Below are 22062 nucleotides of genomic sequence, written 5' to 3'. Positions count from 1 at the left end.
TGTTAATATCCCATAAAATCATATAATAAAGTAAATACAAACGTATGATTCATCTGCAGGCATACAACACAGTTTGATTTATCAAATATAGGCAAATAAAACAAAAGAACAATATAGTAGGTTTAAACAACTTCAGAGCTAAAATAAACACTGGATAATATCTTGACACAATTGTTGTCCTATTAGCAAAAAAAATTGGTTTAATTATTAGTTATCATAATAATGAAATGGTTTGATTATCATACTGATCTTGCTGATTTTATCTACAGCGATCTCTGAGCTCATTGCGACTACTTCAGCGTTCGTCGTAGCGATCTTTGAGCTCATCGCGACTACCTCTGCATTCATCGTAGCGATCTCTGAGTTCATCGCGACTACCTCTGCGTTCATCGTAGCGATCTCTGAGCTCATCGCGACTACCTCTGCGTTCATCGTAGCGATCTCTGAGCTCATCGCGGCTTCCTCTGCGGTCATCGTAGCGGTCTCTGAGGTCATCACGACTACCTCTGCGGTCATCGTAGCGGTCTCTGAGGTCATCACGACTTCCTCTGCGGTCATCATGGTCTCTGAGGTCATCACGGCTTCCTCTGCGGTCATTGTAGTGATCTCTGAGGTCATCAAAGTGATTTTTGAGGTCATCATTGAAAGCTTTGTCAGTTCCCTTTTCATTGATTGCCATGATGCCTGTATTCGCATCCTCTGTATTTTCTAGTGGTGGTTTGTCATGGTATTCCACAATTGGATTCCTGAGGCCATAAACAAACATACAGATGGGTAAAAACATATTCTAACAATGAGGACCTACCATCCAAAAACCAATTATCACTTCATCTATTACTTTGAGAGCATATGGAGACCTACTCTATTTCATAGTTTTTTGGTTTCTGTTTCCGTTTGCGGCAGCAGCAAATGATGACTATTATGAGCACTGAAACTCCAGCAATACAACCAGCCACAATACCTATTGTAGCAAGATTCATAGAGGCTGTAAAACAGAAAGACATGGAAATGAAAATCAGTCAAGGGTCTTCAGAGGTCAAGATTTCACACATTAAACATTTTATTACTGTAAGGTACCTGCACATATCAAAAAAAGGGGTGAAGGTCCACCCCTGAACCTCACCAAGACATATAATAGTTAAAAGTTTGTGTGTGTGTTCTGGAATAACATAAACTGATAAGAGTGTACACAGTAAATCATGTCAATTGTCATGTTGACATTAAGCTATGATATCAAGATCTTTGATATCAACACATGGTAAAATAACTGGTAATCTGACTAAAATAAAAGATCACCTTAAAAAGAAAGAAAGCAGGCAAAAGCGGCAATACTCACGCGGCATTACGGACAACGTCATGTTACATTTGGCTGTTCCGACCTTATTGATTGACTGGCAAATATAGTAACCCGATGTCTCCATGGACACATTGACCAAAGACAAAACTCCATCCTCTGTTGCACAAAATATTGTTTAAACTATAACATAGAGTGACAACGTATGTAATTACTCTAGTCCACTGAAGAAGATACAGAACTTACTTTCAGTGGTTTTGAGAGGAAATGCTTGAGGCATATTTTGGACACTATATCTCTCCCATTTGTATGTTGGTTTAGGTGAGCCCTCCTCAGAGACACAGGTAAGGCTAATATTGTGTCCATATTCTGCTGTGCCTACTACCTTACAAACGGGTTGTGATGGTGCAACTGAAAAAAAAAATTAGATATTCATTCAACATTTTTTTAGAACGATTCTTCTAAACATGTATATATTGACTATTCTTTTGAGACAAAGTGCCAAAGATCTTACCCTGAACCAAAAGAAAAGTAGTGTCAGATATTTTGCCGTCGATGTCTCCAGGAATCTGAACAAAACATTGAATTCTTCTGCTCTCTTTAAGAGTGACTTGTTTTAGAGTCAATTTCGATGTTTTTGCCTTAAAGTCCGTGTCTATCATGGCTTTACCTTGATAGTCTGATCCAATGTCTACTTTACCATAGGAGTAAAAGTAACCGAAAATGACCTATGAGGCAAAAACAAAGAACAATTTTTGGCTTCATTGTAATAGTTTATTTGTTATTATACAGGTATAGTTTTTTACACTAATGGTGGTTAATGGTGTTTTGGTAGACAGTTGAAATTTTTCTGGCTTACCTTCTGCCCAGATATCTCATCAGCCTCACCAGTCCATGATATAACGATAAGATCATTATTTTGATTTTTAGGTTTAAAATTACATGTAAGGGTGACATCATCACCCCTGGCAACCTCCACATTAGCTTGACTCATTGTCACTTCCAGTCCAGAACTAGCTGACATCACTATGAGGCAAAGAGGGAGAACTTCGTGCATATCATATTTAAAATGCAAAATTCAAAATGCAGAATGTTTTTTAAAACGCAGGATTTTATAATATTTCTCAAAGGTTTCAAAAAACATTACACAGAATTGAAAAATGATTTTAAGATAAAAGGGAAATGTCAAATAAAAGGGAATGATCTGAAAATATTCAGTAAAATTCGTCCTTTCTACATTTGAAAATGTTCTCACTTACAGTAAAACAAATCACAACTTCAGTTTATCCGTAAACACGGTGTGGTTGTATCATTACACATTCTGATAATTCACTTATTTAATGATATCATTTATTCAGTTCTTTCACATTGATAGATTATGGTATTTAAGAATGCATAAGTCTGCTGATGCTGTGTATGTGTCTATGTAAATGAATGAAATAAGTAGGGGAAGAAATCTTCCATTTTGTAGTCCTCGTCAGAACAGAGAACATAAATACTTGAAAAACTATCCTTTATCAAATATTACATACAGACCAACTGAAAAGAAAACAAATCACTGACACAAACTAATTATACCAAACATAATGTCATTGATTTGATCTTGACATGCTGGACTCATTGTGAATGTCAGGAAACCGTCCACCTCACCTGATATTAAACACAGGCTGCAAAAAATCAGCTTCCAGTTGGACATTTTGTCGCTCTTCAATCACACTGCAATAGATGGTGGTCCTCAGGTAGATTTTCTAATTTTTTTTTTCTTTTTTTTTAAATATCCTTATTTCTTGGCTTCCTGTGTGCTCACCGAAACTGCTTTGCTTCTGCGCCTGTGTCTACCACACCTTTATTGCACTATGGACTCTTTATCTTCTTCCTCAAGTTTTACAAGATAGGTTGTAACAAAATGGCAGATGTGATATTAGTACACATTCTGCTAAATGAACTGACATGCAAGGGGAAGTGGGTATTTACATAGCTAATAATAAGGGACATACTAAATATTACAGCTTTGGACCTCCCTGCATTTTTATTCAGGATGGCTTGTGTACAATATCACTTGATAAAGCATAAGGTTTACATGCGCATGCTTTGCTATCTGAATGTTTAAGTAATATTAAGAAGATTTCTTTATTGTTAACGTCTTTGAACAACCCATCTAAATCTAAAAACTGGACGTGTATTCCAGCTGTGGTGCGTTGCCGCACAAAACCAGCAGATGGTAGTGCGGGAGACATAACTGAAATTACAGGCACTTTGTGAACAGGTCATTTTTCCATTTGGTAAGGAACTATTCATCTTTACCAGACGCCATGCTCACAAAAACTTCCGTTTCTATTTACTGCTCAGCTGTGCTAGTTAACAGACTTGCTCTCACTCTTTTCATATAAGCCATTTCATTTAAGCCCCTTTATTGTCTTCGGATCATTTCTGTCAGACTTCAGTAAAGAATATGCTGTAAATATCATTTTTGGTAACGGAATAAAAATTTGTTACATTGTCATGTGTGCCTTAGTACAGAAGCAGTCATGGTATTTTGGTCTTTCAGTAAGTTATACAGCTTTCTATATTATTATTTAATTGCATTATTTTATATTGAAATGTAGCTGTACTGTCATTTAAAAAAAAATAGTTGAATAATACAGTTCTTATAAAATATTTGAGATGGGGTTAAATTGTGATTAAAAAGTGCTTAAAATTAATTAGGAAAATAGACACTTTTTGGTTGTTTGTTTCTTATTTTCTTTCTTATTAATTCACTACATTGTTCATAAAACAAAGCTTTTCTTTTTTTTACACATGACCAATAACGCATGCCAGGTCTACATGTGTCCAAATTGTATTCAAAACTTGAAAGTGTAATTATGGTTAACGTTCAATGTCCGCCTGTCCTTTGGAGGTGGTCCTGTGTGAGTTGAGTCGCTCTGATGGGGGGAACTCTCTCTCAGGCTCAGATGCTGTGTGACTGTGAGTGAGTGCATCGGTGAGCCTCTGTATTGTGTTTTGAGGATTTGGGCTTAAATATTCAAAATGGCGGACGGAGGAGCAGCGAGTCAAGATGAGAGTTCAGGACCAGGTAATCATTACTGCATTTTACATATTCATATTCATATTCAAACACTCTTTCTCTCAACCCAGTAAAGCGCGGTAGGGAAAGCGTAAACGAAATACTCAAACCCGATGTTGCACTCATATGCACCATTTAAATAAACGTATCGGGGAATAATTCTCTCTGTCTGCGCGACGGTGAAACTGGCGATGCATTGCGACGGCAAATTAAAGGAAAATGCTTCCTTTGTGTGATTAGAGCAGCCGCGTTACATATTCATACCACCGCTGAGAAATCGCCGCTTTGAATATTTTATTAGTCATAATCGGCGACAGCTCGCGGGGTTTTGCACTGTCCCCGGTCAAAGGTTGTTAGAATTTTACAGTTAATCATAACTAAAGGCTGCGGTGTGCATGCTAAGTGGCTAAAGCTACTCCAGCGGCTTTGTGTTGCTGTATTGTGCCGTGAGCCAATCCCACATATAAAGCTTTGAATATTCATTCGCTCGCAATCAGCCGGCGTCTGCGCAACGTGTTTACAGTGAAAATATGAAAGAGCAGAGCAGCTGGGGCTTGCTTGGTGTACGGTTAGGACACGGCGTGATTTTTTTTAATGCCTTATTCTCTTGCCTTTTGTGCCCATTGCAGGCGTGTAGCCCTGTTATGTTATTCATGTGGGCCTTCTAGAGCTCAGAATGCGCTGTTCAGCATATTCTATCAGAATGAATCCATTTCATTGTCGAAGGATGGTGGAACGTGCCAAAATGGAACTCTGACGGCAGTTTAAACAATGTATCCAGTCCGGTTGTGATAAATTGTTACTTTGTAGCACAGCCGGTGTTTCTGTAACGTATCAGTCTGTCTGCTGAAGGAGATGTGTATGCAGGCATCATGCCAGCTTTATTTGTTAGTCTAATATGTGATCCGCAAATAGAGAACAGCGTCTCCACTATTGTTCCAGAAGCTGTATGCTTGTGTGTGTATTTAGTCATTTTACTGTGTTCATCATCCGTTAACAGCCAAAAAAGTCCGTTTTGCTATTTTTATTCTCTTGTGAAAAATAGTCTTTAGTGCTTTAGTTATCATATTGCGTACAATCATTAATATAACTCTCAATCGTGACGTGGTTTTGTATCTACGTTCTTCGAATCACAGGTATTCACTGTTGAGCTGATATTCAAAACGAATTAATTATTGGTAGTTTTATTCGTATATCGTTTTTCACACCACTTTACAGAACAGCTTGACAGAAATTAATAACGTTAATGTTTGTAATAGTCCACGTTTGGCAGTTTACAGCTTTCTATGGTAAATATCGCTTTATGTGGGTAAAGTTGGATATCTGTATCACAACCGTAGATTGAACAGTCATTTTTCATCTAAAATTTATATTTCATTTATTTCAGTTTTATTTCATTCATCAAAGGTTTTAGTAAAAAGTAGCAACATGATGCATATCTGGGTAAAAGATTTTGGTCATTTTTCCCACCCTATAGTATTGCTTTCATACAGTTGTTCCTGTAATTAATATAGAGTATTTTACATTTAAGGCAAAACAGTGTCTTGGCTCATCAAAAATCAAAGACCACAAACCTAACTGTTGAAATTTTTATGGTTATGTTATCTTTCACCCTGATGTCTCACTACAAGAGAAACCACTTTTTACCACTTTTTTTTATCTGCTTTAAAAATCTTATCACCCTTCTCTCATTTAACATGAATTCTGTGACTACATGAGAACTATTTGGCTTGTATTTAAATGAGCATATAAATGTTTGGTTTCAGACATGTCAGGAAGGAGTCGGGTCTAACAGACCCTGCTTTATAACTGATAACATTTTCACTCGGTGTGTAGGGCTTAGAGAGATAATGACATGCTGAAACTTGTTTGTTTCCTGTATCCACCGCTCATTCCTATAGTGTAAATGACCTGCATGAATCCTTAATTTAATTTTTGCAGCAACTGACACTTTTCAAGCGTAGTAGTGAAACTTCATGGCATTTTGCGTCTCTCTTTGACCATCTGTCTGTATTATTTTTTTTCTTTTGCTCGAGTTTCTCTTCATGCTCTGCTGATGTGAACATGTAGAAACAGCCCCTGCAGGCTAACAGCCTATTAATTAAAATAATTATAGACCTAAAATCTAGTGAAAGTTGGTGGTTTTTGCCAGCCTTTGAGAATTATGTGCAACAATCCTCTTTGTATTTATATGTGGCAGATTGGAGTGACTTCATGTTGTGCACTTAAATGGTTTTGTCATATTAAATTATAATATATGAGTGAAAATGATTGTAATCTGTGAATGGTTTCCATCATACTATCAAGTGTCTTTAATTTTTCATCAGTTTCTCCCTGAAACTCAAATGCAATGTGTTTTCAAATGCGCAATTTCAATATGAATGATGTTATTTGTTCCTGCTTGCTGGTAATGAAATATTAAAATAGTTTCGTCCTCTGTGCTGAATTCAGACCTCTTTTCCATAAAATGCATGTTTATTAAGTATAATATTTGCATTAAATCTTTTTTTTTTTTTTTTGCTAATTTGAATATTACTCTCCAGGTTAGTTTTGTCATAAAACTAAACTGTCAAACTAGTTTCTCTTTAAGATAAGAAGTTAAGAAAAATTACAGCTGTAACATGAAACTATAGATGTTTCGTAGGATTATGCTAGTCTTGTAATCCTTCTGTTGTCTGAGTTAAGTTTAGCACTCTGAAAAAGTATTTTAAGTGTCAGCAATACTTCCTTGTGGATAGGCGGATTTCTTTCTGCTTACTTTGTCAGATCTTTGTTCTAATGTGTAAATCTCTGTTTTGTTGTAATTAGGCCAAGCTCTGAAAATATCATATAATGAGGTGCACAGTTAATCTGGATATGCAAAGCAGACTTCATGTTCTTTTCCAGACAATACGGCTACAGGAGTCACGGAATTTGATCCGTGAAGTGTCTGGGCCACAGGGGGCTGTGTGAATAGGATGGTGGAGAATGGCAAGTAATTTACTTCCCGAACAGCTTCATCCGCAACCTCTGGTGCTTAGAATGTATAAGAAATGCAACCTGCTGTCTTTATGTACAAGTACCGTCCTCGCCGGTTTGTGCGCTTTGATCGCATTGACAGAAAGCTCACCTGTTTCACCTAATTTAACCAGCACTCCATAGGTAATTGGGCTTGTGCATGGACACTTTTTTTTTTTTTCCATTCCTCCTTTTTTCCCTCCAAAGCGATCCAATTAATATGCTAATGAAATGATAAATATTTATGAGCATTTAAATTAGGGAGAAAGCTCTCGGAGCGCCGTGCGAAATGAATTGCTTGCAGGTCTTCAAAGTGTTGCTCGACTAATGAAGTGAGGCAGATTTGCATATGGCTTTAATCAGCTGCATACTTATGCTTTATTACGCCGATGACAGCCGCTGCGCTTCTGTTCCGTTCCAAAATGAAAACGAACTTCTTCACACTCTAGTTGTTATGACAATCATGGCACAGAGAGAGTGAGTGAGAGAGAGAGCAAAGCAAGCAAGCAGGCAAGCCGGAGAGACTGAGAGAAAGGCAGCCACAGTTCCACTGAAGCTTAGCTGTGCTCTGCACGCGTGTTGTTTTTCCACTCCAAACCGTTTAGTTACACAGAGCGAGACTCCTTTGCTATTTAGGGTTGTCTGCGAAAGGGGTGCTAAGTTTGTTGTGATGCTCGTAGAGACGCTTGACAAGGCAGGTGCAGCAGCTGCTGGTGAGTGATGTTTGTGGTCGGCAACAACATTTTAAGATCTGTTTTACCCTATAGTGGTGCTATGCTCTCTGGAGTTGAGTAGTCAACGTTGTTGGTTTGTGCATTTAGACATTTAGACTTTGAGACATTCTGTGTAGTCAATGGCATATTAAGTAGGAATATTTTTGAAGTTTTTATAAAAAAAAAAAAAACATCGGGTCATGGGGTTGTTACTGTCTCACTTTTGTAAGTCACTGAATGATTGGTCTTTGAAGAGAAACTGAAAGTCAGACCTTTCTCTGTCTGTTCCAGATTCTAAAATGAGTAATCCATCGGAAACAAGTAAATGTGCAATGGAGAGCGGGGATGAAAACACTGGTGAGCTACTCAAGGGACCGTTGGCTCCTTAACTTGCATGTTCATATATTTTCTCCAGTAGTCTGCTCGGATCTTTTGCATTGATCTTTCTAACACAACTTTCTTTTAACGTCTGAGTGAGTTGAAAGACCAGCACTTCACAATTTGTACGTTGTAAAGGGTCACTTGTGCTGGTTTTAATGAGGTTGAACATTTAGGACAATGAGTCTCAATATGTATCGCAGAACTTTTTTTTTTTTTTTTTTTTTTTAAGATTGATATAAGAAAGGCCATGGAGCTGAATAACTTGGTTGAAAAGATCTTTTTGTATGGCTCTGATCTATTGTAACATTGACTGCTTTTCTTCTTCCAGGTGCCCAAACAAATGGACTGGACTTTCACAGGCAGACTGTGCAAACAACAAACGCAATCACCAACGCACACGCACAGGCCTTGCTCCAACAGGTAGAATCTTTTTCTCTGAGTTCACACACACATTTGTGGTCTGTGACATGGATGAAAGCACAATAGGAATTTAAAGATGTCCCCAGGGCCCCGTGTCTTAGTCACAAAACTGCCACTGTCTTGACCTGCGTTTTTCATTATCGTGTTTCAGAGAGACTGCAGAGGCTTTCCAGCTGATGTCATGCATCAGTCTATTCCAAAATAATGTGTGAGATTTGTCGTAACTTTGAAGATTGGAGATTTAAAGAACAACTTGCTATCTCCTGCTTACAGGGGAAATTATTGGGGCTCATATGCTAATTAGCTGCTCTGCAGTTGCTCGGAAACAGATGGTTGAGAATATGCAAATCTATGCAGAATTTACATGTACTGCATAACAGTTTCATTAATTAGCATACCCGCTTTGCTCTCTGCTTGAAGTCTCAGAAGGCTGCGGTATATTTTTATCACCATAAACGAGCAACAAACAAAACACATTTGATTTTGGAGAGGAATTTTAGGATGGTCTTCCTCTGTATTTGCTTTCTCTGCCCCCATTTCCACGTAGATTGAGCAAAAGGTCTGTTTCTGCCACCAAACTGGAACATTTAAACCAGAAAAAGCATGAACCTTATCATTCAAAAGAGTACAGCAGTGCCTGTCTGCTTTTTCAGTGGTCTTTGCTCCGAAAGTGTCTCTCCCCATTCATTTTTCCTTGGAGATTTTAAAAGTCTTTGTTAAAGAGTTAAAAGCAATAAACCAAACCAGCCGCTAGGTGAATTACAACATTACAGACATAGATTTGTGTACATTTTGACAAAAAAAAAACAGTGAGGAAAAGAACATCAAGCATTGCAATTGATATCATCAAATATACAGCTATTGTTCAAAATCTGTTGACTATAGCTATATATACAATATATTATACATTTATTGTAAACTATTCATGTATAAATATTTAACACATTTGAGAGTGGAGGCATCATTTGCAGTGCTTCATGAGTTGAAATGTGTAGAGTTATGGATAATGCATTTTTTCATGAGGAGTCCCACTTTTATACATGACTGGTTTTAAAATAAGTTAAAATAGCATGTTGCCTGTTCATAGTATAGTACTGCACTATTCATCATTGTCTTCATCCTGTACAGTTGGGTATTGATTTCCTTTTTTTTTTTATTTAAGTGGTAGAATCCTTTTTGTGACTTGAAAAATCATCTTAATGTAGACCCTTACTTGTCATTAGCACTGATTGGCCGACCTAGAACCTGAACAGGCTTTAGTTTCATTGCATTTTTGCGGTATATACATATAACCCTGTTATATAGTGACACACTGAAATTTCACTGTGTTCTATTTTGTGCATAAATTGAGTAATTAGGGAAATGTTTTAAAATCATGCACACTCAAAGATTTTAGTATGGGTTGATATAGTTATTAAATATAATTAATCATGGCTAACTGTAAATTGAACATTTCGACAATGGCAATATCTGCAACTGCCTTTTAGTAAATAAACACACTTAATCCAGGGTAAAGCGTTGTGAGTAACGGGGGAATTTCCACCTTGAGAGTTTTACAGAAATGGGCCTAATGCCAAATGTGGTGATAAGAGATTAAGCGAATTCTTGTCTTTGTTTCTATGTCTCACTCTCTTTTCTGCAGTTGACTTTGACTCCGGCGCAGCAGCAGTTATTGCTGCAGCAGGCTCAGGCTCAGCTCTTAGCAGCAGCGGTGCAGCATTCAGCCGGCCAGCAGAGCAGCACTACAGGAGCCAGCATCTCTGCCTCCGCTGCCACCCCCATCACCCAGATCCCCCTCTCTCAACCCATCCACATCACACCTGTAAGACAGCACAGTTTCATTCATCCCAGTCTCAGTGCTGAAATAGCCATTTTATTTGATTGTAACGACACCATTCTTTCAATATGATATTGTCTCTTAAATAAAGGCAAACCCCAATGGATGACAGACATTAAGGAAAGGACTTTCTAAAAATATATTTATTATTTTATTTAAATATTTGCCCTGGCAGTATTTTGTTTTGCCCTGAAGCGAAGTGTGTGTTTTAATTAAAATGAACATTTAGCCAAATATAGGACATTGGCTGAAAGAAATGGTAACAAATATGTCAGTGGCAAAGAGAACATATTAAGGGATAAATATACTATTTCGGATGGAGTTTGGAGACCTTTCAAATTGTTCTTAAAGTGTGGTGGACTTGAAAATGTGTTGAAAGACGACTGATATTGTATATGAATGCATATTGTATATTTACATGGGTATAGTTAAAATGCAACAAAATATGAAAAAACATTCATATTTCGTTCTTCAGTCCCTTCAACTATTTATACGAAGGAAGCTGCATCTGAAGTGTATAGGGAATCAAAGTACCCAAAATGAAATGTTAAAATCAATTTTAAAAAAGGGGGTGCGTTTGAACACTTTTAAATTGGGTAAGCATTTACACTAGGATCAAAATAAATACTATATCGTATGCGTAAATGCTGATTGACATGGCAACAGCAAAATTGATGTTTCCTAAAACGTAACACTTCTTTACTGTTGAACCCCACTCATTTTAAGTGGTGAGGTTGTCATGGCAGTCATAGCTTAACTGGTGCACTTGGTATAGTGAAGCATACTAACATTGTGTTTGTGTGGAACAATACAGCAGTTACAGCAGCTGCAACAGCAGCAGAACCTCAACCTGCAGCAGTTTGTGCTGGTCCAGCCGGGCCACCACATCGCAACACAGCTGCAGCCCGCGCAGTTCATCATCTCGCAGACACCACAGGGTCAGCAGAGTGAGTCCCGTGTCGTCTTAACCTTCCTGGATCTCTCCGTTCCTCCATGTGATCAGCCTATCTGATTGTTTCGTCTTTCCTCTTGCTCTAACCAGGTCTCCTACAGGCCCAGAACCTTCTAACTCAACTACCTCAAAGCCAAGCCAACCTCCTGCAGACCCAGCCAAGCATCACACTTGCCACACAGGTCAGGGGCATCCCATTTACCCACTGCATCCATTTGTACACATCATCTAGATTATTTAATTTTTATGAAAAATCTGTTAGATTTGCATACATTTCAAAATTCAGACCTGCTTAACACATTTCCTTTCACTTCACAGCCTGCTACACCCACACGCACGATAGCAGCGACCCCCATCCAATCCCTTCCTCACAGCCAGACGACACCAAAGCACATCGACACACCCAGCCTGGAGGAGCCCAGCGACCTGGAGGAGCTAGAGCAGTTTGCCAAGACCTTCAAACAGAGACGCATCAAACTGGGCTTCACGCAGGTAAACTGGTCTTCCCTCTTCACACGGTTTGTCTTGCTGCACACTGTTGTTGATTTCACTATTCAGAAGTCTCCGATGGTATTTAATCATCCAGGTCATCACCGAATGTGAATTATATCCATCTGAGACTCAGAAGGTGACTTGTAAATTCTGCATGACTTTTTCAGAGTTTAAAATGTAAATGCTATTGTGTTGCTTGTACCAGGGGGATGTTGGCCTTGCCATGGGAAAACTCTATGGAAATGACTTCAGCCAAACCACCATTTCTCGCTTTGAGGCCTTGAACCTGAGCTTTAAAAACATGTGCAAACTGAAGCCTCTGCTTGAAAAATGGCTTAATGATGCAGGTATGTATTTTCTCTGCTCTGAGCCATTTCACTCAAGAATGTTAGAAAGGATACGAATTCCTGTGGCATTCCTCTTTAGTTTTGGAGTTGCTCTGAGTACTGCAGGTCTTTTTTTATGCTAAACTTATGTTTTACTTAATGTTGCTAAGTAGTAGAGCTGATGCTTCGAGGCACATGTGCAGTGCTGTTTGGCACAGGTGCTTATATCACTCCTTCTTTGTGCTTTTGTGCGCGCTGTTTGTGCAGAGAACCAGACGGCTGACCAGGCCCTGTCCAGTCCCAGCTCTCTTGGCTCACCTGGGCTGGGCATGGAGGGCTTGAACCGCCGCCGCAAGAAGAGGACCAGCATTGAGACCAACATCAGAGTGGCCTTAGAGAAGAGCTTTCTGGAGGTGAGCGACATCTCGCATCAGAGCTTATAAGATGAGCCTTTATTAAAGTTTTACTTGCGCAAAATCTTCCGCTGGTTTTTAGTGACAATGTGATGGAACTATTGATTAAATGATGAATTAGTGTTTATTTATAATGCAATGAATATTTTCTGCAATTCAGTGTATTAATTGTATTACTATTAATGTACATTAAAATAACAATTGTTTATGCTCATTAATATTTTCTGTAATTTATACACAGATTTATATTCCATTTTATTATAATTGCACTTTATTATTTAAATAATTAATTCTTTACACTATTAATATAAACTGCAATTAGGTAGTGGTAAAATATTTTTATAATACAATAATTTCTATTTATTTATACTAATTGTATTTATGTTAATAATAATTTAATTTCTTCTAATTCAGTTTACACAGATTTACATTATTTATTACTATTAATATAATTGTTATTGTTTTTTGTTAGTACTAGTGTACTTTTGTTGTTACTACTAAATATTAACATTTTCTATAATTCAGTTTACATAGTTTTGTATTAAATTGTATTTGTTGCTTTTAGTAGTAGTACTAGTAATGTAATTTTTTATGTGATTATTATTATAATTTAAGTAAATAGCAATAATAAAATTATAATACAGTAATGTTAAACTGTAAATCGAGAACTGAAGAAAATGTTTGTATGTTCTACCTTCTTTTATCATAAGAAACGGAACACCCACAACATTCAGCCACTTCTTTAAGGAACCATACATTCAAAGACTCTTGTTTAAACGTGTGATTTTTGTCTCCGTTTGAAAGTTTCCAGCTGAATTATTACCTCCTCAGACCATGGACTGAATGCTTGTAGGTCTTTGTGATTTGTTTTTGCCGTAAGGGCGTTTCTTGTGCTTTTGCCCTTTTCAAGCAGAATCCAAAACCTACCTCTGAGGAGATCACCATGATCGCGGACCAGCTCAACATGGAGAAAGAGGTGATCCGAGTGTGGTTCTGTAACCGCAGACAGAAAGAGAAGAGGATCAACCCACCCAGCAGTGGCAGTGCCATCAGCACTCCTATCAAAGCAATCTTCTCTCCCACCACACCTCTGGTACGAGACATGCAAACTGCCTCCCTTCATTCATCACAGCAGATGTGACTGCTGGAAATAGTGCTTCACCTCCTCCTCCTTTCCCTTGTTACAGGCACCGAGTACAGCAAGTCTTGTGACCAGTAACACTCTCACCAGCACTAGTGTCTCCAGCGTCGGTTTCACTGGTAGGCAAGAAAAGCCTAAAGATGTCCGAAAACATTACTATTGTTCACTTCACAATCTTTAAAAGAGGCTTTTCTTCCTCCAGGCACAAGTATTGGCTCGGCTAGCACTAACACTGCATCAGTCATCTCCACTGCACCCGTGATCACCACCGCAGCATCCTCTCCTTCGCTCAGCCCTTCTCCCAACGCAGTGCAGACGTCCTCCTCCGAGCACACTTCAGTTCAGGAGATGGTGACGGCAGTAAGTCAGGCGCCTTCCTCCCTGGCGGCAACTCTGGGCACTGGGCAGGTGATGGTGGCTGGGCCCAGCCTTTCAGCGGCACTGCAAGGAGCCACCCAGCTGCCCACCAGCGCCAGCATCGCTGCCATGGCTGCAGCCGCAGGCCTCAATCCTGGGCTCATGGCGTCTTCGCAGTTCACTCCTGGGTAAGTGTCATTTTAGTTCTTTGAAAGATTATCAACCTCAAGCTTGTGATTGGACATCTGTGTGTTTAATACTATTCTCTGGTGTTTCCTGTGCAGCGGGGCTTTTCTAAGTTTGGCACCCGGTGGTCTCGGAAGCGCTTTGAGTCCAGCACTGATGAGCAACAGCACCTTGGCCACAATCCAAGGTGTGTGGAGCGGCAAGTACAATTATATTTACAATATGGCTCTGCATGTGCTTGTTAATCTTGGCATCACCAGTAAGATGAATATGTGGCAATAAAACAGGTGTTTTAGTGGCCCTTGTGTCACTCTACACTCTCAGAAGCTTTCTGCATTCAATATGTTTGCATACAATTCCAAGATATTAAATGACTTATTTGCATACAATGAAAATATTCTAAACAACATATTTGCATACAGTGCAAACCTTTTTATATTTAAATTTGTAAGTTCATGTGACCATCTGAATGTATTAGGGTTTTTTTTTTTGTTTTTTTTTTACTCTTTAATAGAAGATAATGATGATTCTTATTTATATTATTTCTTATAATAGTAGTGTACTTCATCATTATGAAATAATAATAGTAATAATAATAATAATAATATATATAAAAAGAAAATGAAGAAAATTTTTCTTAAAACAATAATAATAATTTTGTGTTTAATTGAGTGTCAATCTGATTTGGTAGATGTCATTTTTAACAATATAAAGTCTTGTTTGTTAAAAAATAGACCTTTCAATGGAATTTTGTAAAATGTATTTATAATATTAACTTATTAAAAATATTAATTTTCTTTAATTCAGTTTACAGCGATTTATATTACATTGTTATTGTTTATTATTATTAGTAGTAGTTTACTTTTTACATTATTACTACCACTTAATAATATAATATTAATAATTGTAGTAGTAGTAGTAGTAGTAGTAGTAATAATAATAATATTTTTCTGTAATTCGTTTTACATGCAAGGGGCTGGGTATTGTGAAGAACAGTCAGAAGATTCATCATAACAGTCAATTTCTATATCGCTGCATCTTTGTTCTAGTAATTTGATTTGTTAATGGCCACTGCTCTGTTTCAATATTTTGAACACCTGGTGTTAAAATGTTGTTCATTGTCATTTTAGCTCTGGCATCTAGTGGCAGTCTGCCCATTACGTCTCTGGATGGGAGCGGGAACTTTCTGTTTGCCAACACCAGCGCCGGCAGCACCCCTAACCTGGTGACGGCTCCGCTCTTTCTGAACCCTCAGAACTTGTCACTGCTCGCCAGTAACCCGGTCAGCCTGGTGTCTGCAGGAGGGGCCGCGGGGGCCGGAGCCCTCAACCTGCACATCACCGCCGATGCCCACCAGAGCGTTGTCACTACAGCAACTATGCCCGCCTCCACCATCACCACGGCCTCTAAGGCCCAGTGAAAGCTTTACCCACTCCTCCTCTCTTCTAGACCCCTTTCCTTTAGTTTTCTTTAATCTCTTGCTACCACCAAAAACAACCTTTTGAATAGGATTTAATGTCGTTTTAACGTTATTTTAATGTTTGAGTTTGTATGTTCTAACTTAACACCTTAATCTGCGATGTTTGGACCTCACTGATGGGTTGACTTCATTCAAATCAACCGTAAGCGAATGTTGGCGTCTCCACAGAGCTTGCATCAGGAGAGCAGAAACCTCCCTGGACATTGTGCCAAGTCTCTGTGCAACGCAAAGACATATTCGTTTCAGCGAACTCGCTCTTTTCTCCCATTTTCACACGAAACCTCTTCTTCAGAGGTATTTCTGAAATGCTTTTAACCAAAAAACTTTGTTTACTCTGTGTTGAATGAAACCTTCTTACTGCTGACAGTAACCTCTTCTTCCTCACTGTAGAAAAATGTTCTGTCTATGATTTCACTGGAGATCCTGCTTTACAGACGCTCCTGTCCCCGTGGAACTTTTCCTTTTTAGATGCACATGATATATTTTTATTTAGCTTTGTGTCCAGTATCTTACTAACTTGTGGTTACAAGGCTTTAAATGGAGTAATACGCGGCTGTAATGCTGTTTCATTGCTTTAAGGAATCGTTCGACTGGCCTTTCTTTCTAGTGAAACTTCAGATATTGTTTTCATATCTTTTCGTAGTTTCAGTAGCAGAAGACTAGTCTGGGTCTGAATCCTCACCCAGTAACGGGCTCAATTAATATACTAAAAGCTTTAACGAATTATGAAATGATTCGTCAATGAGGAGTTGTTCAGCGTGGGCAAAAGTAACTGAGCAGTACCATCTACTTTAAAGCTTCAGTAACAGAGCTGGCGACGTTAGCTTCAGGACTATATAACCACGTAAGGTTAACCTCCTCATGGTCTTCCTAACATGGGATGTACTACGGTATCACCACCTGATTGTGAAGGTGTAGGTCAAGCGAGATAAAGTTGAGGTGGATGATGTTCAAGTTTGTTTTGTTTTTTTTTATAGGATCTTTTATTTTTTTTTTTTTTATTTTTTTTTTTTTTACTTGTGCACAGTGTCTGTACCAAAAAACTGGATTTGAGAACTGCAGTCTGCTCGGTTTTTAGCAGAACTTCTGTCACGCTTTAAGAGGTCTTTATTTTGGAGGTCTTTGTATTGCCTCTATTTCAAGATATACCAAAAATCTTTGTTATACCTGTTGCTGTATATTGCTACTGTAGCGTAGTTTAAGCCTAAATATTTATGAGCGAAGGCTCTCGGTAGACCACAGGAAATATAATGCAATATTCTGATCTTTTCCAAAGACGAAAACATAGTTCTTCTGTTTTTTTTTGTGTTTTTTTTCTTTTATTTGAGATGGCTGTCCCTCCTCAATTTTGTAGTGTCAGTGAAACTAACCAAATATATCCGAGGTGAGAGCAGGAAGTGATACTACAGCAAAGGACCAGTTTGAGGTTTGGGATTGTCCTTTCTGCTGGTCAATGATGAGGACTTTGAGTGACAAGTGGGGGAGTTGTTTCCCATTCTGTTCAGATCATTGGAAATTTTAAACGTGAAGTAAAGTGTGTTCTTACCAGAAGAACATTTTCCCTTCTTTGTAGTTTTAAGGTGCCAGATTCAGTCCTCCATAAGCTGAAATCAGGGCCTTCTCTAAATTTCACTCCAGCCCATTGTGTTGGCTGTACCATGGAGGACAGTAGTGGGGCCTGAAAATATCCGTTAAAAAGGGGTGAGAACGTAATTAGGGGTTTTAGCCGGATAGTCTGTTTCTTTTTTTCCCTACCAATGTAATGCAGCCATGATGTAAAGCTTGAACCAAAGTCGATTTCTCACTAGCTGCTGTGCCTGTGTGGGTCAGTGCAGTGCTGACCACACTTTCACTACTCACTACTGACAAACTTTACCATCTATTACACTTCTTTTAAACCCTACTCCCTTGACTCGTATTGTCCAACAGATATGAAGAAATATAGCTTTTCTAGCACAGCGCTAACTTGTTTTACCTCTCGATATCCGAACGTTTAATGATCCAAAGAGAATCTTAAGGGCCTTGTGTTTAAGTGCTGTTGAGATTTTGGGAGTCTGCGTTTTTTATTTCATTCTTTTACCTTTACGCCGAGTCTTTGTTTTGGATGTAATCTCATAGGACTCAATACCCATGCTGCGTTTCGATGAATGAATAGCAATAGAAATATCAAGAGTCTGCCAAACTCTTAATTTCAAGTCCAGAAAAACCTGTGGAAGTGCAAAAGGCTCTAAAATGGCTTAATTTGACAAGAATGTGGATTTTTAGTATTCCACTGGTACACTGTCTAGACTTGTTGTTGATCATGAACAATGGAGAACAGGAATTCTGGGAGAATTACAGCGCTGTTTTATCCATAGCATTGCTTTTAACACTCTCACATTTTAATTTCTGTGATGAAGAGGTCAGAGTCTCCCCTTACTGTCCCTTTTGTCATTTGTTACTGTGGCCCGGTCTGTCAATTTTTGTTTTACGACTGTTTGTTAGCGATGCGATGTGTGTTTTATTGTTAATATGATTTGAAATACCTCAGCAGCACTTACATGGAAGGTTCATTTTAAGCAAAAGACAACAGTAGTCAGCTCCAGAATGTACAAAAGCTGTTTCTGACAGTCCATTTTAAAATGACCAATGTGTAAAACAAAACTACGAAGTATAACAGGAAAATCTGTAATAATAATGTCACATAAGTCTACTACTGCTATTTCAAGTACTACTACTATTACTACTTAAAGGGTATGTCCAGGTTAACTTGTAATGAATATTTTGTTATCATACTTGCCAAAGTAAAAAAAAAAAAAAAGCCTTTGTCTTTGCGGCTGGGTCTTGTTGCTGCTCATTCCGCTGGTTCTGTCCGGAAATTTCAACGTAGCTTCTCTGGACATGTAGATTTATGTGTTGTTTTGCGCGTTAGTGTCACGACCCGGTGGTCGCCGGGACTGAGGGGAGTTACTGATATATTTATCTGAGGAATGACTCAAAAGATTAGAGAACTTCTTTTCTAAATTCTATATATATCCACTTATGTAAGATGCTCATATTTTATATTTGAACTAATATCTAGTTTGAATGTAGTGTTTTTGTCATGCTTATTCACTAAAAGAAAAGAAAAAAAGAGAAAAAAAAACTTCATTTATATTATAGCTATTTAAAAAAAAAAAAAAGTAAAAAAAAAAAGTAAAGACCAAAAATTACAACCACACCCTTGTGGTGTGGGAGTGGCTGTTGTGTGCCCTGCCCATATTTAAATGTGGTTTGTTTGAGTGGGAGGGGCTTGTGATGGTGCTCCTAAAGGCAAGCCCCAAGCTTCCGTTGATGTAACAGACTTGATGGCACCAAATTAGTTTTTTTTTTTTTTTTTTTGGCTTTAGTTTTTATGCATTTTATTTGCCATGTTGCTTTTTAACAATCTTTAACAATCATTTGAGTTTAATTACTTCATGCCTTTTTTTATTTGTTTGTATATCACGAGGGAGCAACGTCACTGGCTTTCTTAGTTTGACAAAAACTTGCATTTATCATTTATGCCTTACTATTATTTCTGAGTTTGACACATTGTAGCAAACTTTAATATGTTGATGTGAGAGATGATTTTGTTTGGTTGTGAATTTGTGTGTGTGAAAGGGGATGCAACAGAGCATGCACCAATGTCAAAACTCACATGGTGCATATCAACCATGAAAATAACGCTGTGAGTTTTATTTGTGCTTTGTGATATTTTGGAAGTGTTGCTACCTATTTTTTTGTAGGTAAAATTCAAGCCGGTTGGATACCTGTTAAAAGCTTTACTAATAACTCAACTGCAGCTGATACGTAGAGGGCGCTAGTGGTGCATTAACTTTGAAAGATAATACTTTAGAGAGGTTCTGTCTGACGTCATATCTTAAAAGTGAGACTTTTTAGTGAGACTCATTGGTAGGAAATACAGGAAACTGATTTTTTTTAAAAAGTGGATATAAGGACGCATCGTACATCATTTGATGCAATTGACCACTTGGCTGTAAATGCTATCCTTTTTAACCTGTGTGCTCATGAGATTGGGATGGGAGTTATCCAAGGATGTTGAACCTGGCAACAGCTCTGTGAATTTGAAGTTGTTGCGGATCCTTTTTGACACTTGATTTTGGCGTGTGGATGCTCTGACTTGTGATTTGGATAGTTTCACGATTGTAGCGGAGTTTGCCGCTGTAGACCCTCAGTCTAGTGACGAAATAGGATAGTTGAGGTCATGCACCAGAGAGCCGAGCGAGAGCTGGTCTGAGTAAAGGAGCTGTTGTATACCTCATTTCTAACTCGAAACTGAGTAAAAACTTGCTTTAATCTACTTCAAAGATGAAATAATAATAAAAAAAGATCGGTCCCAGAACGGAAGCCTGCAGATGTCTGTTTAAAGTTTTGAGTGAGGAACCGGATGGATACCCAGAAGGCCGCACATGCATATTAGAAGCCCATCCCATTATTTATATATAGATTTTAACACAAATTTAAGTTCACACTATAGCTCCTTATTAATTTTATACCAAAGCTTTTTTTTATTTGACAATCGTCTTCTTTATAAACCCCTAACCTTTATTTGTTGCTGGGCTTGTGCCGTTTGCTCTTCTGGGTTTGCAGTCTGCTTGTTCCTCACCTTCTCAGTGGTAACCAAAGACTTTCAGTGTGATTGTATGGACTAAACTCTCTCTTCTAGTGCCCTGCCTCAACCATCAGCTTGTGGTTTTAGATCATTGGTCACCTGTGGCCAACTGGGCAGGGTTTAGTAGAAAGAGGAAGCAAAACAGCTCTGCCAGCTTCTGGAAAGGACTTAAATTAACCCCTCGTGGGCTGGGTGATGTTTTTTAATACACGCTGAAGGATGTCCTGGGCTCACTGCAACCTGCTCAGGATAAACTGTTCTCTGGAGTTCCACTCTGTGGCTGCAGCAAGGCAACACTGTTTCTATGATTGTCTACAGAAAACATGCAACGTCTCTCCATAAGTCGTCTTTTAGGTGCTGTCGTCCCGTGGTTCCGTTGTTTTGTCGATGTCTTTTATCTAGCTTTGCTGTTTCCACTATCATGATTTCAATTGGTTCGATCAGCTGTGCAGCTATGCATCATTGTCCTCCATCCTGCAAGGGTGGCGTCTGAGCGACACGCCCGTTTTCAGATGAAGCGTAATAGTTTTATGCCAAGTGGAGGGTCGAAAGCAACTATAAGCTCTATCCCAAAGCAAAAATATCCAAATATGAAATGTTTTACAAGTGCAGATACCAAAGATTACTCTGTTCTTTTTCCTCTTCCTTCCCAAACCCTTCAGCTTGTGTATTAAGAAACAGAACCCAGCTCTGACAGTAGTCCTAACCTCAGTAATTCCAAAGCTTAGATGTATATTTTGGTATTTTTCTGAGATGCTTATGGGAAAGAAAAAAAAAAAGTTTTGTCGTTTTTTTTAATTTTATTGTTCCTTGGATCTGTTGCTCTTTTTCTGTCACAGCATGGAATTTAACTGCAAAACTGTCTTACTGTAGGGTAAAGAAATAGTATTTTTGTATGTTTTTGGATGTGTCGATGTATGTGATATCAGTTTCACTGCCCAACTTATCATTGTTTTTAAAACAAAAGAGAAAAAAGATTAAGATAAAAAAAGACTGTACATAATACTTTAGTCACTGATTTCAAAAGAAATCCCTCTCTGTACTCTCATGTTTCCTGCGGCTGAAGCTGACGGAATGTGTTCCATTTTCACCCTGTCACATACTGTAGATTGTACTTCTATATCTCCCTTCAGAACGCTGGAACTCACTGTTGTAATAGTGAAGATTGGTTGGATTCGGAGTTTCACTACAGACCTGAACTCTAGTGCCACTCATGGCCTGTTATCAAGCGACATATACCCAAGACTGAACGCTAAACGGCTACATCGCTGTAGCTTAGAACTGAATGATTGTGTAGAATATAAGTATGTGAATCAGGATACATGGTAGATTTTGATGCATTCGTCTGCTGTATTTTTTTTTTTATATATATA

General features: G+C 38.3%; 1 protein-coding gene and 1 pseudogene across 1 annotated transcript; one reads left to right on the top strand and one right to left on the bottom strand.

Moving 5' to 3' along the window:
* Window positions 1–259: 259 nt before the first annotated feature.
* On the bottom strand, window positions 260–3120 carry LOC113109276 (cell surface A33 antigen-like; annotated as a pseudogene).
* A 1108-nt stretch (window positions 3121–4228) lies between these two features.
* LOC113108153 (POU domain, class 2, transcription factor 1-like) lies at window positions 4229–19791 on the top strand. Its single transcript, XM_026271004.1, has 14 exons — window positions 4229–4370; window positions 8363–8428; window positions 8781–8872; window positions 10515–10694; window positions 11524–11656; window positions 11752–11843; window positions 11980–12153; window positions 12359–12500; window positions 12747–12892; window positions 13806–13985; window positions 14080–14152; window positions 14236–14578; window positions 14675–14763; window positions 15707–19791. Exons 1-14 carry the CDS (start codon window positions 4325–4327, stop codon window positions 15994–15996), a joined length of 2046 nt encoding a protein of 681 aa, XP_026126789.1. The 5' UTR covers window positions 4229–4324; the 3' UTR covers window positions 15997–19791.
* Window positions 19792–22062: the final 2271 nt, after the last annotated feature.

This window comes from Carassius auratus, chromosome 9 (assembly GCF_003368295.1).
Source record: "Carassius auratus strain Wakin chromosome 9, ASM336829v1, whole genome shotgun sequence".
Lineage (NCBI taxonomy): Eukaryota > Metazoa > Chordata > Actinopteri > Cypriniformes > Cyprinidae > Carassius > Carassius auratus.
Note: the sequence above shows the minus strand (reverse complement) of the source record. Positions and strands in the feature narration are given on the sequence as shown.

Coding starts and splice junctions, on each gene's coding strand:
- LOC113108153 (XM_026271004.1), top strand. CDS start 4,325: ATGGCGGACGGAGGAGCAGCGAGTCAAGATGAGAGTTCAGGACCAG. Junction 11,844..11,979: donor GCATCACACTTGCCACACAG/GTCAGGGGCATC, acceptor TTCACTTCACAG/CCTGCTACACCCACACGCAC. Junction 14,153..14,235: donor CTCCAGCGTCGGTTTCACTG/GTAGGCAAGAAA, acceptor TTCTTCCTCCAG/GCACAAGTATTGGCTCGGCT.